Here is a 17,305-nt window from a genome sequence, read left to right as displayed (position 1 = left end):
CTTGAACAAGCGTTTTGTATGCAATTTCCTTTGTATACCGCCTGCATTTTGCCAGCAGTCTACAATGAATCGCAGTTTGCCGCCTGCTTTATAGACAACGGAGATTATGCGATCGTTCCACCGCGTATACCTACGGACTGTCAGACCTATGTATTTGTACGAATTGACCGACTCCATTTGTGAGTCATTGATGTTATAAGATACTGTGTTTTATAGTTTTGTGATGTGCAGTGTTTTACATTTACGAACGTTTAAAGAAAGCTGTCAATCTTTGTATCGTTTTGAAATCTTATCAAGATCTGACTGAATATTTGTGTAGCTTCTTCACTCATTACTGCATTATAGATAACTGCATCATCTGCAAATAGTCTGAGGTTACTATTTTCTCTGCGAGGTCATTATTATATAGTATGAGCAGCAAGGTGCCGAACACACTTTCCTACGACACACTCGAAGTTATTGCCACGTCTTTCGATGGAGGATCATCACGGTGTATCCTCCCCACCAAAATATCCCCACTCTAGCCACAAATCAGACTTGCTTCGCCTATAATAAGCGCAGGAGCTGTATGCATCTGGCCGGCATGAGGGAGATCAGGAAGGTTCGCACGATCTTGTTGTGACGATGACGCCTCGTCCAACGACTCACCGTACTGTTGTTCCCTGCCAGGTCTCCGTAGACATTCTGCAGGCACTCGTAAATATCTGTGATGTTCCAGATTTGCGCCAAAAGAAACTCAGTGACAGCTCTCTGCTCGGAAAGCACCTCCGTAATTGATGCCGTTTTGAAGTTTCTTATACCGCCTCCAACTATAGGAATTTCGTGAATGTTCCAATGCAATGTAAAGGAGGCGTTCAATAAGTACAGCAACACTTTTTTATCATCGCCAGTTTCGCTGGAAAAAGAGGCAGAATTTGTTGTGTATACTCTAATACTGTCTTCTCTGTGTTCTACAGACGAGAAACGCGAACTCCCAGCCACAAGGACGGAGTTCAGATAACGTCTCAAAGTGAGACATTGCATGTGGCTCACTTCCCAGTATTTCGTCAGAAACAGTAAATAAGATTGGCCTGCATGTAATGATAGTATAAATTCCTGTCTGATCTGAAACCTATTGCGAGTGAGAAGTCATGACATTCGTCTCTAGGCCCTGTCCGTTAGGATTTTGTTATTACTACCGATCTTACCGCCGTGGTAGATCACTGCCTGTGCTTCGCCATTACTTGCAGTCATTCCGGGCAGTCTGCGTTGATACAGACAAATCGGACAACTCCATTCTCGGTGAGACAATGACAAAGGGCGAACTCAGTATCTCCTTTCTGTTATTCTCTCACCTCTCCACATCAACCAACTTGAGTGCGATTATTTCATACAACTGACTGGCACATCGCTTCACGCCAACACTTCCATGAAGAACCACAGATGGCCCTGTTGCCATTTCTATAGTAAATATAGTGCTCCAAAGCGATCGCTGAGCTATTTAAGAAGATGACTAGTATTTTGCCCAGCACCGTAATGCCACAGTCTCAGTATTTGATGTTTGCTGAATAACCGATAATGAGAAGTTAATGCCAGATATTTATTTCATGTTTGCCATTTCGAAAGGGATATCAGTTTTGCTAATCCGCTGTAACAACCTCGCTCTCGAACGGACATTAATCGCCAGTCAAAAACGAAAAGGGAAATGCTACTCATTTACGTCGTTATTAATACGTCCAATATACAAAAACATTTCATTTTATTCCGAATTTTTTCCTTGCTCTCTTGTTTATTCTACGCGTCAGTGATTTGTAAGGGAAGTTTTCTCGCTGTTAGTCAGTTCGTCTTGTTGACGATCTGCGAGCTCTTCTCGCCTCACTGCAGTACCACTAATTCAGATAACAAGCCGTTATTCTTTGTGTATCGTTTCAGAGTGTTAGCGCCGGCCGGTGTGGCCGAGCGATTCTAGGCGCTACAGTCTGGAACCGCGCGACCGCTACGGTGGCAGGTTCGAATCCTGCCTCGGTCATGGATGTGTGTGATGTCCTTAGGTTAGTTAGGTTTAAGTAGTTCTAGGTTCTAGGCGACTGATGACCTCAGATGTTAAGTCCCATAGTGCTCAGAGCCATTTGAACCATTTGAAGAGTGTTAGCAAAGTTGAAGATAGGAAAGCAGAAGCCATCGATTTGCGTATTTCCCTTGAGGTAATTGTGGTAGTACAACAAAGTCAATATCCTGACAGCGAAAAACAATATGTTGTACGGGAATTATTCTCCCAGAGTTTAATGGTGGATCTTAAATGGGTCTGATTACATTAATTTTGTGGAGCGAGCTCAACGATTGTACACGATGTGCTTAGTTACTGCCTGTTGCACGATGGAGTAAGAATTTCTGTTTTAACCTGTGCTGTAAGAATCAATGCCACCATTCTTGTTGTGATTTTTAGCCCGATGGCTGGTTTGATGCAGATCTCCACGCTAGTCTATTCTGTACAAGTCTCATCATATCTCTGTGTATGTACTACAACCTACATCCATTCGAATCTCCTTACTGTGTTCATCCGTTGGTCTTCCTTTAAAATGTTTGACCCCTTACATCTTCCTCCGTCACCAAACTGACTACCCCTTAATGCCTCAGAATGTGCACTTTCAACCTACCCCTTCTTGTATTCAAATTATATCACAGACTTACTTCCTCCACTATTGGATGCAGCACTCTTCATCAGTTAATCTACTCGTCGAATTGTTTTCCCTCTTCTATATCACCACATTCTAGAAGTTTCTACTTCGTCCTTCCCTGCACTGATTATCATCCACGTTTCACTTCCATATAAACCTGCACTGGAGGCAAATACCTTCAGAAAAGATATCCAAACGCTAACGTACATATATCTTTTTCTGACTTTCAGAAAACACCCAAAACGTCAGGTAAGGGCAATGTGACTGTAACTCTGGGAATGTGATGATGCAGCCAATCAGAAACTAGCCAAGAAAAAAAGCTTTTTCAAAGTATTTGTATCTTGCCACGAATCCCTATGATAATCTCTGAAAGGCAAAAGATGTAAGAACGTTTATATACTACACCGCACTGGTGTAGGACTGGGACGACCTGTCACAATAAATCCTTATTAGGCCTCTGGCCAGCATGGGTGCACGCTGTACACCACACATTTCCGTCCATGGTGACCACACTCTCTGTATTAGGAACCATGTCCCACCTTCTGTAATGTCCAGGGAACCACCATAAATCGCGGTGAAATTAGTGCAGTTAGTGTCTTCGATTAAAAGTGTCATTTCTGTTCGTCTCATTACGTAGTTCTTTCAGTTTCCTTCTGTACTGTAGTGTAGCAGTTCTTTCTATTATATGCGATCGAAGTTTCGTAGAGCTGTATTACATGTCAGTGAAATAAGACGCGAAAGCTGCTTTCCTCCGTAAGTTTCGCACACCAGTGAAAAAAAAATTTTTTTCTTTGTTTCAAATGTATGTGGTTCGTCATTAGCCGCATTTCCTACATGTAACAATTACCGAACTATGTGATTTTCTACTGTCTTCTTTGTTTTCGCGCCCAGTGACTGTTAAAACTATTGAAAGTGGCTGACTGGTAGGGATGGGAAAACTTCGCGTAAACAATAACGTGACAAATAAAGCACAATATGTATTTTGTACCTACATAATCAAGAAGCAGCAGTTTTTGCAGAAGTTCACAAAACGTTGTTTTCGCTCGCTCTGGTGTAAAAATGTTGAGGATCTGAAAGCAAAATTATGGTAATACTGCTAACGGACAATTATTTGGTACTGAAATTATGTATTCGTTTTCTTTTTGCAATGCAGAGATATACGAATAACGTAAGAAATGATCCTTTCCTTCCATCCTAAAGAACTGATGGCTACGTGTGACGTCTAATGGTAACATCTTCAACTGTTGACGTCAAATATTCCGAAGCTTCTGTACAATAAATCCTACCGCAAAACAGACCTTTTTGAGAGATCTTTAATACAGTGCACCATCTGAATTGTCCCTTTTCCTGGTACGTAAGTTGTAAGGTGGCTATAATTTCGCACCTTAAAAGCACTCGTCTACATACTTTTCTGTGGTTTACAACTGTAATTAGGTACCATTTTATAGGTTGTACACCGTATATGTGAATATTTAAAAAACACTGACATTGTCACGTACACCTTGTAAATAGCTCTTAACGCTTATATCATGAAGGGTGAACGGCGTAACGTATGATAGCCTATACTAGTAGAGGTTGGAACGCCAGCGGAAATGAAACTGCTGGCGTGTCTCAGGCCCTCGCAGGAAAAGCCCACACTGGTGTGTTGGTCCTGCTTAACACAGGAAGTAACCCAAGACGGACAGTCGGGGCACGTGAGCAGTGAAGCACAATACAGCGGTGGCCGGCTGGTGTTGTAGCAGGGCCGGAAAGCTAACTGGATGTTGTGTACATAGTTCCGCGTAGTCAGCGCGTACACAACTTTCCCACTAGAGCGCGCCCGGCAAGCACAACAGCGCAGGCGCAGCGCTCGTCCGTCTCCGCACTACGAGATGGCGCTGCCTTAGACATGGACCAACTTCTGCTTCCGCCGATCCGCGTATTAATATGTAACGCAGCCAACGAGACTGCTGCTAACGTAGAACCTTTTCTCCTCGCGGATCACACTCGCGCAGTGATACATGAACGCGCGAGTTATTATAACGAGTGTACAGACCTCCCATTAGTCAGTCTGTATTTGTCTGTAACAGTCTGTATTTGTCTGTAACAGTCTGCATTAGTCTATAGTCAAGTTTCAGTCTGCGCCTAATAAGATTATGATATTCCTATACATAGCCATGAAGATAATTGAATAGACACTTTGTAAAGTATCAGAGATATGTGAGAATAAGATTAACGTACCACGACCAAAGAAACTTCAGATTGTCAATTGTAAACAGCATCCAGATTCAAGTTACGTAATATCTATGCTTTTTATTATTTTAATAAAGGTGTGTGAAAATTAATCAAGTTCTGTTTAAACTTGGTCACCGTCAATCTGCTACTTGAAGCGTGCAAGTGGCATTTCTATCGTCTGACCTAACGGCAGAAGATAAATATGCCACGATAAGACCACGAGACATATTGCTGACACTCGCCTACTTCGTTAGAGCGACAAGTCAAATAATCTGATGGTGTGTGTACCGAAGGTCTTACAGTACGCACACCACACTGGACAATACTTCGGAACTTTGGACGCAGCAGAGACGAACGAGGAAGCGTTACCTGGGAAATCACGCAGGCTGCGTTATTTCTGAGTATTTTTGCTCTGAGAAGCGTGCTATTGTATGAATTCCTAATTAACGGGTATAGGTATTTCCTCGCAAACTTTCCGCGCTGGACGACAAAAGATTAAAATATGGTTGGTTGCGTTCGAAAGAATCTGTAGAGAGGGAGAATGTTCAGTGGTTTCGAGAATGATTCGCCTTCTGCAGTTACGAGGGAGGGGAGCCGAACTTTGCCGAGAAGCCTGCGGTGGAGAGAAAGAGTCTTCCGTTTTGAGCACCCATGTTCGACAGTCGCTCAGTATCAGCTTTGTTGCTACAGACGGAGTTGCTGTCTTTGTTCTCAGGAGATTTTATAGTTGGAACAGTTAGGCACTGTACTGTTGCGAAGTTACACGGCTCTGAACTTCGCCTCCACGTAGCAAGTCGTCATTCAATACGCAGCATTCAGTGATTGAGAGCAGTTCTTCTTCCTATACTCATTTTGAGACGTTATCTGAACTCCGTCCTTCTAGCTGAGAGTTCTCGTTTCTTGTCTGTAGAACACAGAGGAGAAAACAGTATTAGAGTATACTAGTCAGAGGACCGTTTTCTGCCATCCAAGTGTTTGAATGAGGTTTTTTTTATATATTTTGTTGCTGGACTTCATTCATCGTCGCATACGTGTACGAGAACCATCGCTCCGATGCACCGGACGCAGTACATACGGTGATATTGATAATTGCTTCTGCTTATTGGGGCTATAAAGCTAAATAGCAGTGACAGCGTAAACTTTGTTTCCATTGATGTTACACACCACTGCAGCTCATCTCTGAAAGTAGTGTCTTCTAGTGTTTGGTACGTAGATGATGTCAGTCATCTTGCATTATTTATATTACATAGCGTAAGAATAAAAAGGGCAGATTTGGGCAATTGATCAATCGTATTAGTTACGAAATTCATTTGTATCTCTTTATGTCCTTTGGGCATTGATATATAAGCATTTGTAATATATAAAGGTTTTTAATCTACAATAAATGTATAAGCAGAAACAGCATTTATCATTTGTAGTTACTATTTCCCTTAATCATTAATTTATGTTTATGTTGTAATTTATATGTTAAAGAGCAAGAAGGAGAAGATAATACCACCATTAAGAGATCCTAAAATCTGCTTCAGGGGGTAGTCAGACAGGGCCAAATTTTCATTTTTGCCTTCAGTATATTCCGTTGCGCAAATTCATTTTACACCCGCCTGGAGTAGTATCTTGGAAAGTATAGATACGAGAAACACTAATTAGTACACTTTAACTTCGCAAAAATGTAAATCAACGTGATATCAGTTCGGTTTCTCGCTATCAACCAACCAGACACCTGGCTACGCTACACTTCAAGTTGTCATTACAGAGGTCATTCCACGAAATAGAATTATATTGAGATAAACAATGTGTGTGATGTCATGTAACATTTCTGGTTTCAAGAGCCCTAATACTAATCCCCAACATTGGCTTCTAATTTAGCCGAGATTGCATTAGCTGAGGTGTGACGTAAGAAATAGAGTGAGGTGTAGAGAACACACGTCCAGTGGGTAACGATTTCGTGAGAATCTGTGTCAATTTATTAGTCTCATAACCTGATTGGCCAACACAACTGAAGATGTAGAGATTAACCTTGGACCAGCACGTCAAATCTCTATTTTACATTTATTAATAATTTTAAACATATAACTCAGGATTGACAATCATACGATCAGCCACCCACTTTATATTTTATTATAATAACCACCACCTTGAGTAACACAACAATAACGATAAGCATACGAAGCAGTTCATACGTCATCGCCTCCCGCCAAAACATGCGTATCCAGAGAGCTGATTCGTGCTGACAAAACAGTCTGCAAAACTGTAAGTTGATACAGTTTGGTCTGTGGGCGGCACTACTAAGATGTGAGTCGAGTGCGGTGTAGAATCATCTTAAGTAATCGCGATTCTAGAAGCAATGCAGAGAAGATCGGAGTATAGAAGGTCTACTTTTATTTGTGGATGAAATTTCTACAATGTGTCTAACGCACCAGGATTTTAAGCGTCACTTATATTATTTCTGTTGCAGGCAGTATATGCTTTCAGCTGCTCCGTGTGTGATAATGCAATAAAAAAGCCATTGGCATCCCCATTAACTTTGGATACTCATTTAGTAGCGTAGAGTGTGTTTGCCAATTTACTAGCAATTTCATAGTCTCTTTAGAAGACACCAGGTGGGTGGGTAATTACAGAATCTCAACGTCCTGCTTTGTTGCGGCAGAATGCAAATAGGCCCATGAGACGTATTGCGTTTCCAATAGGAATGGGAACATTTACATGCTGTCTGTGATAACACAGAGAAAGCATAAATAAGCAGAGCGAATTTTGCAGTGGGCACAAACTGTGACCGCATTCGATTGGTGCAAGCATTTCTTCACTGTGCTACCTATGTTGTGTTGTAATTGGCTGACAGCAGTAAACCAGATAGGCGCCATAATGATTTACTAATTTGCGAATTTGAAGCGTCGTATTTCGTTTACGTATATACACGAGCGTACTACAAAAGTACGCAGTTTAGTCGAGGCTCCACTTTAAGGTTCAAAAGCTGTCGTGTTTCGTACGATTTATTTTGCAAACGATTCGGATACGTGAAGTTTGTGGGCAAACTAGGAACGGTGGTTATTGGTTTTCGGTTATACCGTTTTTTTTCGTATCCATTTTAAACTGCCCATTTTAATTGATATTATTTCCACTAATAAACGAAGACTTCGAAAAAAGTTTGAAAAATTCTGATGACGGTGAAGGAGTAAAAGATCTCGATCGACAGTGTTCAGACTGTGGCGGAAATTGGTCTCATTGTCTCCAGAAAACATGGCGAAGGTGAAAAAGAGACAGGCGCGGCGATGGCGTGAGCCAAGAGTCAAACGTTCATGACTTCCTTGAATCGTTACTTATGGGGAATTTCAGTTTTTCGGCGTGAAGAAGCCACAAAATTAAGAGATCAGCTATTGTCCCAAGTCAACAGCGTGTCAATAAAATTATCTGTGTAGCATTCAAATTTACCTGCTCCTTCAAGGAACATTGTAGATACTTTCTCGTTATATTATGACGTAAGGTTGTTGTACTTCCTCCCATTTTTAATCTTTCAAAACAAATGACGAACTGTACTTCATTGCTGCAGCACTGTAAAATACTACCAAACTAGGAATGTGCCACTCTGCAGTACAAGCGATGTCTGAGAACGACAACGGAAAAATAAAGTGTAGAATGGATGGAGGCACACCTTGCACACACTGTGTAAGCGTGTACCATCAAACAGACCACGCCACAGGGCAGCAGGTACACTACTGTCTCAACAATGCTGTTCGGATTCTTTCTTAGTGTTTGTTGCTCGGTCCGGCTTGTTGACGCGGTTGGAAACCCGAGAACATTTTATTCACGACTCGTGTTGTCTGTAGTTCAACCATGCCTAGAACGTAAATACCTTGGTTCGATGCGTCCGCATTGTTACTTTTTGCCAGGAAGGGCTTTCAACAAGGGAAGCATCGAGGTGCCTCGGAGTGAACCAAACGGATGTTGATCGGACATGGAAGACACGAACTGTCGATGACATGCCTCGCTCAGGGCGCCCAAGGGCTACTACTGCACTGGATGACCGCTACCTACGGATTATGGCTCGGGGGAATTCTGACAGCAACGCCACCATGTTGAATAATGCTTTTCGTGCTGCCACAGGATGTCGTGTCGTGTTACGATTCAAACTGTGCGCAATAGGCTTAGACACAGTGTCCAGCAAGATGGAGGTTCCCTGCTGTTTCGGGGTGTCATTATGTGGGGCCGACGAAAGGCGCTGGTGGTCACTGCAGGCGCCGTAACGGCTGCACGACATCCTCCGACCGATAGAGCAACCATATCGGCAGCATATTGGCCAGGCATTCGTCTTCATGGACGAAAATTCGTTCTCCTATCGTGCACATCTTGTGAATGACTTCCGTCAGGATAACGACACCGCTCGAGAAGAGTGGCCAGCACGTTCTCCAGACTTGAAGCCTATCGAACATGCCTGAGATACTTTGAAATGGGCCTCTTAGGGCGACGTGACCCACCAACCACTCCGACGGATCTATGCCGAATGTGGGACAATCTGGACTAACAGTACCTTGTTGAACTTACAGGTAGTTGGGACGACGAATACTGGCAAGCGTCTTGCTGCTGGGTATTGGAGGTACCGGTGTGTACAGCAATCAGGACCACCATCTCTGAAGGTCTCGCTGTGTGGTGGTACAACATGCAATGCGGGGTTTTCGTGAGAAAAAAAGGAGCGGAAATGATGTTTATGTTGATCACTGTTCCACGTTTCTGTACAAGTTCTAGAACCGAGGTGATGCAACGTTTTTTTGGTGTATGCATTAAAAGTAAACAATATCTCATAGTTTCTATGTACAGAAAAACCTATCACATCAGAGTACACGGTTTGACATCCTGAGACTTTAATGTTGTGTGTATCACAATAACTACAGATCTCAATTCCCGCTAGCCGTTGTGACCGAGAGGTTCTAAGCGCTTGAGTCCGGAATCAAGCGGCTGCTACCGTCACAGTTTCGAATCCTGCCTCAGGTGTGGACGTGAGTCATGTCCTTAGGTTAGTTAGGTTTAAGTAGTTTTAAGTCTATGGGACTGATGACCTCAGATGTTAACTCCCATAGTGCTCAAAGCCATTTTTTGTTCATTCGCAGCAGTAGTGGTCTACTCTTATAATAAACATTAAAAATTAGAAACACGTGTATGCTTCCTGTGTTCTTGACAAACTAGGTGTTAAATGGTGGTGTAGGACACCTGCTGTCGTCATTAAAATTCCCACATCTTATATATATATATATATATATATATATATATATATATATATATATATATTGATTCATTAAATCCTTTATATGTTTTAAATATGTAAATGTGTCAGCTCGTTGTATTTCCCACACACAAAAAATGAATGTAGCTTAACTTTCATTGTACACCCATGTGCCCATATGTAACATGTCTAAATTACTTCTAGTTTGTTTAATTGAATATTAAATTTGGCGATCATCATATTTTAGAAGGTAATTGAATTCTAATATTTCAGACTACTACTGAATAGAGCGCAAAGAGACGCTTCTAGTGAACAGCAAATCTTTTCTTTCCCATATTTTGACAACAATTAGTTTATAATTTTTCGTATGCTTGTCTGCACAAATTTTATGTTTTATTTATTTGTTCATAAATTACTAGACATAGGATAATGTCCAGAATGAGATTTTCACTCTACAGCGGAGTATGCATTGATATGAAACTTCCTGGCAAATTAAAACTGTGCCCCGGACCGAGACTCGAACTCGGGACTTTTACCTTTCCCGGGCAAGTGCTCTACCATCTGAGCTACCCAATCACGACTCACGCCCCGTCCTCACAGCTTTACATCCGTCAGTACCTCGTTTCCTACTTTCCAAACTTCACAGACGCCTTCCTGTGAACCTTGCAGTACTTCCCCATATAGCCATAATTCTGTATTTATTCCATCTCCTCCTGAAACCCTCCTATTCTTCATTTCTTTTTATGCTGATTCTAATTCCTCGGAGGTAATAGAATGTACATTTCCATAATGTACATTTCCACACATATTCTTCATTTTCTTCTTTTTTCCATGGAGTTACTAGACCACAAACGTGTATAACGTTGTATCCTTCATTCTTCTTCGATTCCAGTTACACGCTAATACTTCAGAGAGGGATGAAAGAAAGACTGGAAAGCGCTGGGCTGCACCTTCAGACTGGACTGCTAATCCTTATCATCACTTCTTTATCGTCGCCTGGTCCCACGTCACGTAGGGTCGGTGTTGCTCTTCTGGACCCTTCTCCTCCATAGTTCTCTATCCATTGCCTCTTCCTTCTTCCATCCTTTCTCCCTTACGTCCCCGGATATCTTATCCTTCCACCTCATCTTCGGTCTTCCTCTCCTTCTCGCTCTTTCAATCTTTACATCTTCTACTCTGTTTCCGATATACTCTTCCACTTTACTCTGTAAGTGTCCCTACCACCTTAGTCTGCTCTTTTGTATCTTTTTTCCCCATGGGGCCCACTTTCACAGCTCCTCTAAAAAATTCATTTGTAATCCTGTCCTTCCTTGTTACCCCACACATCCACATCAGCATCCTCATTTCCGCCACTTCCATCTTCCTTTCCTGGGCTACTGTGATTGGCCACGTCTGTGCCCCGTGTACCACAGCAGGCCTTACTACCGACTTGTACACTTTCCCTTTCAACCCAATGCTCACCTTCTTGTCACACAACACTCATTTTCCTGCAGTTGTTCAAACCGAAATTATTTTGGTGGTGTATCTCTCTTTCTAGACCTCCATCCCTCTGTATGTAAGATCCCAAGTATTTAAATTTGCAGACCGATTTCAGCTCATCATCCTGGATCTTGCAAGACCTCATCTGCACATCCTTCAGTGCTAAATATTCTGACTTTGTCGTGCTAATTTTCATCCCTCATTCTTCTAGTGCCTTCTTCCAGTCCTCCAGCTTTTCCTCGAGTCTGTCGATGCTCTGCTGACAAAGAACCACATTATCCGCAAACATCGTATTCCACGGTGCTTCCTCCTTCACATCTTTCACCAGCACATCCATAATCAGAGAGGTAGGGACTAAGCGCAGACCCTCGATGTAACCCTACTTTTACTGGAAACTCCTTTGTCATGCCCACACTACTTCTCACCAGTGTCGTTGCTCCTACTCCTTCACTAACCTCACCTACTTCTCTGGCACGCACTGCTCTCTCATGGTCCTCCATATTTCGTCCCTTGGAACTCTGTCATATGCTTTGTCCAAATCAATGGAAGTCATATGTAGATCGGCTTGTAGCTCCCCGTGTCTCTCCACTATCCCCCTTAAAGCACGTATTGCATCAGCCGTTCCTCTTCCAGGCATGAACCCAAACTGTTCTTCACACACCACAGTCTGCATGCGTAATCTTGCTTCTATAACTATTCCCAAATTTTCATTGTGTGCGCCATTAGTGTAATACCTCCGTCGTTACTGCAGTCCGGCACATCACCTTTCTCCACTCGTCTGGCATCTCCTCCTGTCGCCAAATCATCTTCATTAAATCCCAAATGAGCTTAATTCCCTTTTTACCGAGACACTTCCATACCTTAACGGGGATCTGGTCTGGGACAACTGCCTTCCCATTTTTCATCTTTTCAACTGCCCGTTCGACTTCATCTCTACTTATATCCATCGTTAATCCATCGTTTGCCACTCCTTCCTCAGTTTTCACTCTTACATTTTCTTCATTCAGCAATTTCTCAAAATAATTCAACTACCTTTGATTATTTTTCCATGGTTGTGCAGAATTATTCCTGTTTCATCTTTCTTTCGTTTATTGCTGTTAGATCCTCAGAAGATTTATCTCTTGATTTGCCTATCCGTATCAGTTGTCTCATATCCTGATTTTTCTGTAGTTGCTCGTATGCCTCCCTTACTGATTTAGCTTTAGCTTTAGCCACGGCTCGTTTTGCCTCCTTCTTTGCACTTTTGTATGCTTGCCCATCTTCAGCACTTCCGGACATATCCCACTTCCTCTTAGCGTCTTTCTTTTCCTTCACAACCTTCTGCACCTCTTCATTCCACCACCTTGCTTCCTTATCTTTTGGCACCGCTCTCCCAGATGTTAACCCAAACACTTCCTCCCCGGTCTTACTTATAACAGCACTATTTATTTTCAACCACTCCTGCACCCTCTCTGCAAATTTTACCTTTCCCAGTACTTTTTCACTAAACTTCTCTCAAATTTTTATCCTTTAATCTCCCCCACTTAATTTTCCTTTCACATTGATTTATGTGCCTCTGTCTTTTACATACTTTCATCTCACAATCCGCTACAGTCAACTTGTGTTGTGTTGCTATTCCTTCACCGTATATGACCTTAGTATTTCACACCTCCCCACTATTTTTCCTTCTACATTATATGTAAACAATTTGGCTTTTATTTTCTCCACTCCTGTATGTTATTAGTTTTTCTCTTTTTCTTTGGAAGTAGGTATTCGTAATCACTAGATCAAAAGCCATTGGAAACTCCACTATCTTTTTTCCTTCCTCATTTCTCTCGCCAGACCCCCATCCTCCATGCCACCTCTCTTCTCCCCACCTTTCCTTCCGCCAACATATCCATTTAGATCCCTTCTGACTGTCACTCTTTCATTCTCTGGTATTCCGACCATTACTCCATCCAAATTTCTCCAAAAATTATCCTTCTCGTCCTCCGAACATCCCGCTTGGGGTACATAGGGTGTCAGCACTGTTACCATTTATCCGCCAAACATCATCTTAACATACATGATCCTATCATCTGCTGACTTCACATACCTCTTCTTGAAGCTCTCTGTGCAGAATAACTCCATTTCCTGATTCTGGGCTTGCACTACTATAAAGTAGCTTATAGCCTTCAGCTAAGACTGTGCCTTATTGCCCTTCCACCTTGTCTCTTGCACGCACAAAGCCTTTATCTTCCTGCTCTGCATCACGTCTACTATCTCTCTTCCCTTTCCCGTCATCGTTCCCACGTTTAGAGTTCCCACTCTGATCTTGAACACCTTTGCTTCCTTCGCAAAACGCCGCCCCCGGAGATCCGAATGGGGAGGCTATTACTTTGGAACATTTATCTTGAGAAGCATCCCTCATTCCTCTTGTTTTGGCAATGTTTTTACAGACGGATGCCCTTCCTGCCGCCAAACCCCTTCCCTTGTCAGAGGGCGGAGGCTTGCTAGTTTTGGTCCACCCTGGGTATTTTATTTCCGCACTACCCACCATATCTGGCGAGCGTTCCCCTATCCGCCACCCAGGGAAAAGCCCGATGGGAGACTAGCAACTCCTTATCATCACACATACATGGAAGTCTGCCTTCACAACCGTAAGTTATGGTTTCAACCCTAGGATGATGTTGATGAACTCTATTAATGATTACGTGGGAAAGGTTTCTATTTGTGATGGAATAAATTAGATGGGTGATGTCCATAAGTGTAATGTAATTTGTATGTTTTCATTTTCAACATAAAGCTGACAAACAGTGAAATACTACAAAAATAAAAAGCCGACTTGAAAAATAAGCTATCAGGTAATAACTTCGAAATTGATAAAAAAAATTGACTTTCTTCTGTCCCTACTGACAGGATACGAATATCACTATATAAATGACGCCCAAAATTTACTGTCACTGACTATTATCATTGGTCGGTGCAATTTTCGTAACTTTTGGTGTAAGGATAAACGATCAAGTACTTCAGCAGTAGTTTGTTCAATCCGCATAAAATGTCAGTAATAATTTAAACAATAGAAATGAGCATTTCAGGCTGCAGCCGCATTATACATTAACACACTACGAGTATATTTATCAAAAAATTCAACTGTCTGCTATCATTCCAGCATACTTTCTAATTAAACACAATCCCGCCCTACCTTAGCTCGTTGGTGAACAACTTGTTGTAAAAGCAGTAAACATCAGGGTGTTGTATGTAACACGATGCCTTTGTCTTCCGTCAGATGCGGCGGCCGCAGTGATGCGATGGTGTCCCCGGCGCGCGGCCTCTGGTCCTGGGTTCGCGCCCGGCTGCAGCCCCGCGCCGTGGCCTCCCCACACAGGTGAGCCGTCGAGCGTGTCTAACCACATGGCGCAGTTCTGTACAGTGTAATACAGTGTGCTCCAGGGGGGATGGTCAATGTTCAGAGATACAACAAGAGCACTGTTAGGAGCAAAAAGCTTCATGTGGGAATATGCCCTATTCCGAATGGCAGGTGTTGACAGATGTGAAAATTACCGAACTATCAGTTTAATAAGTCACAGTTGCAAAATACTAACGCGAATTCTTTACAGACGACTGGGAAAACGGGTAGAGCCGACCTCGGGGAAGATCAGTTAGGATTCCGTAGAGATATTGGAACACGTGAGGCAATACTGACCCTACGACTTATCGTAGAAGAAAGACTAAGGAAAGGCAAACCTACGTTTCTAGCATTTGTAGACTTATAGAAATCGTTTGACAATGTTGACTGGAATACTCTCTTTCAAATTATAAAGGTGGCAGGGGTAAAATACAGGGATCGAAAGGCTATTTACAATTTGTACAGAAACCAGATGGCAGTTATAAGAGTCGAGGGACATGAAAGGGAAGCTGTGGTTGGGAAGGGAGTATCTGTATGTTGAGCAAGCAGTGAAGAAAACAAAAGAAAAATTAGGAATAGGTATTAAAATCCATGGAGAAGAAATAAAAACTTTAAGGTTAGCCGATGACATTGTAATTCTGTCACAGAAAGCAAAGGACTTGAAAGAGCAGTTGAACGGAATGGACAGTATCTTGAAAGGAGGATATAAGATGAATGTCAACAAAAGCAGAACGATGATAATGGAATGTAGTCGAACTAAGTCAGGTGATGCTGAGGGAATTAGATTAAGAAATGAGACACTTAAAGTAGTAAAGGAGTTTTGCTATTTGGGGAGCAAAATAACTGATGATGGTCGAAGTAAAGAGGATATAAAATGTAGACTGGCAATGGCAAGAAAAGCGTTTCTGAAGAAGAGAAATTTGTTAACATCGAGTATAGATTTAAGTGTCAGGAAGTCGTTTCTCGAAGTATTTGTATGGAGTGTAGCCATGTATGGAAGTGAAACGTGGACGATAAATAGTTTGGACAGGAAGAGAATAGAAGCTTTCGAAATGTAGTGCTACAGAAGAATGCCGAAGATTAGATGGGTAGATCACATATCTAATGAGGAGGTATTGAATAGAATTGGGGAGAAGAGGAGTTTGTGGCACAACTTGACCAGAAGAAGGGATCGCTTTGGTAGGACATATTCTGAGGCGTCAAGGGATCACCAGTTTAGTACTGGACGGCAGCTTGGAGAGAAAAAGTCGTAGAAGGAGACCAAGAGATGAATACAGTAAGCAGATTCAGAGGGATGTAGGTTGCAGTAGGTACTGAGAGATGAATAAGCTTGCACAGGGTAAAGCAGACAGGGACTGAAGACAACAACAATAACAACAACAACAACAACAACAACCGAATGGCTGCCGGGATATAACACATTAAATGTACATTTTTGGGACAGTGGTGCACACGTGTGTGCTACCCACCCAACCTCTTTGTAGTGTTCTTCTAGGTACAACTACACTGGAGAGCCAAAGAAAGTGCTACGCCTGCCGAATATCGTGTAGGGCCCTAGCGAGAACGCATAAATATCGCAACACGATGTGGCACTGACTCGACTAATGTCTGAAGTAGCGCTGGAGAGAATGGACACCATGAATCCTGCAGGTCTGCTGATAAATCCGTGAGAGTAAGACGGGATGGAGTTCTCTTCTGAACAGCACGTTGCAATGTATTCCAGGTATGCTCAGTAATGTTCATATCTGGGGGGGTTTTGGGGCCAGCCGAAGTGCTTAAACTCAGAAGAGTGTTACTGGAGCCACTCTGTAGCACTGCTGAACGTGTGGAGCGTCGCATTGTCCTGCTGGAATTGCCCAACTCCGTCGGAATCCACAGTCGACGTCAGTGGATGCAGGTGATTAGACAGGATGCTTACGTACGTGTCACCTGTCAGAGTCGTATCCAGACGTATCAGGGGTCCCTCATCACTCCAACCGCACACGCCGCACACCATTACAGACCCTCCAGCAGCTTCAACAGCCCCCTTTTGACATTCAGGGCCCATGGATTCACGAGATAGTCTCCATACCCGTACACGTCCATCCGCTCAATACAATACGAGACTCGTTCTACCGAGCAACATATTTCCAATTGTCAACAGTCCAATGGCGGTGTTGCCGGCCCACGCGAGGCGTAAAGCTTTGTGTTATGCAGCCATAAAGGGTGGAATGACTGGAACCCCCTCCGTCTAATAGGTTCATCCAAGGTTGTTTACATCTTTGTGCGGGTTTAGTGACATCTCTGAACAGTCAAATGGACTGTCTGTAATACAGTAGCCACAGACAGCCTCTATCCAGGAATTCTGGAAAGCGGGTTGATGTGAGTACATTT

The 17,305-nt window shown here is 42.7% G+C and overlaps 1 protein-coding gene across 1 annotated transcript in view; it reads left to right on the top strand.

Annotated features, from left to right (window-relative positions):
• The window catches only part of LOC126284727 (chondroitin sulfate N-acetylgalactosaminyltransferase 1), a 492,417-nt gene that overhangs the window by 154,827 nt on the left and 320,285 nt on the right, over window positions 1-17,305 (top strand). Inside the window, exon 2 of the mRNA XM_049983864.1 lies at window positions 14,813-14,911. Coding sequence (XP_049839821.1) covers window positions 14,835-14,911 — 77 coding nt within the window. The 5' untranslated portion in view covers window positions 14,813-14,834. The remainder of the gene's footprint in view (window positions 1-14,812; window positions 14,912-17,305) is intronic.

The sequence above is a fragment of the Schistocerca gregaria genome, chromosome 1 (assembly GCF_023897955.1).
Source record: "Schistocerca gregaria isolate iqSchGreg1 chromosome 1, iqSchGreg1.2, whole genome shotgun sequence".
NCBI classification, from domain to species: Eukaryota; Metazoa; Arthropoda; class Insecta; order Orthoptera; family Acrididae; genus Schistocerca; species Schistocerca gregaria.
This window is presented reverse-complemented; position numbering and strand designations above follow the sequence as displayed.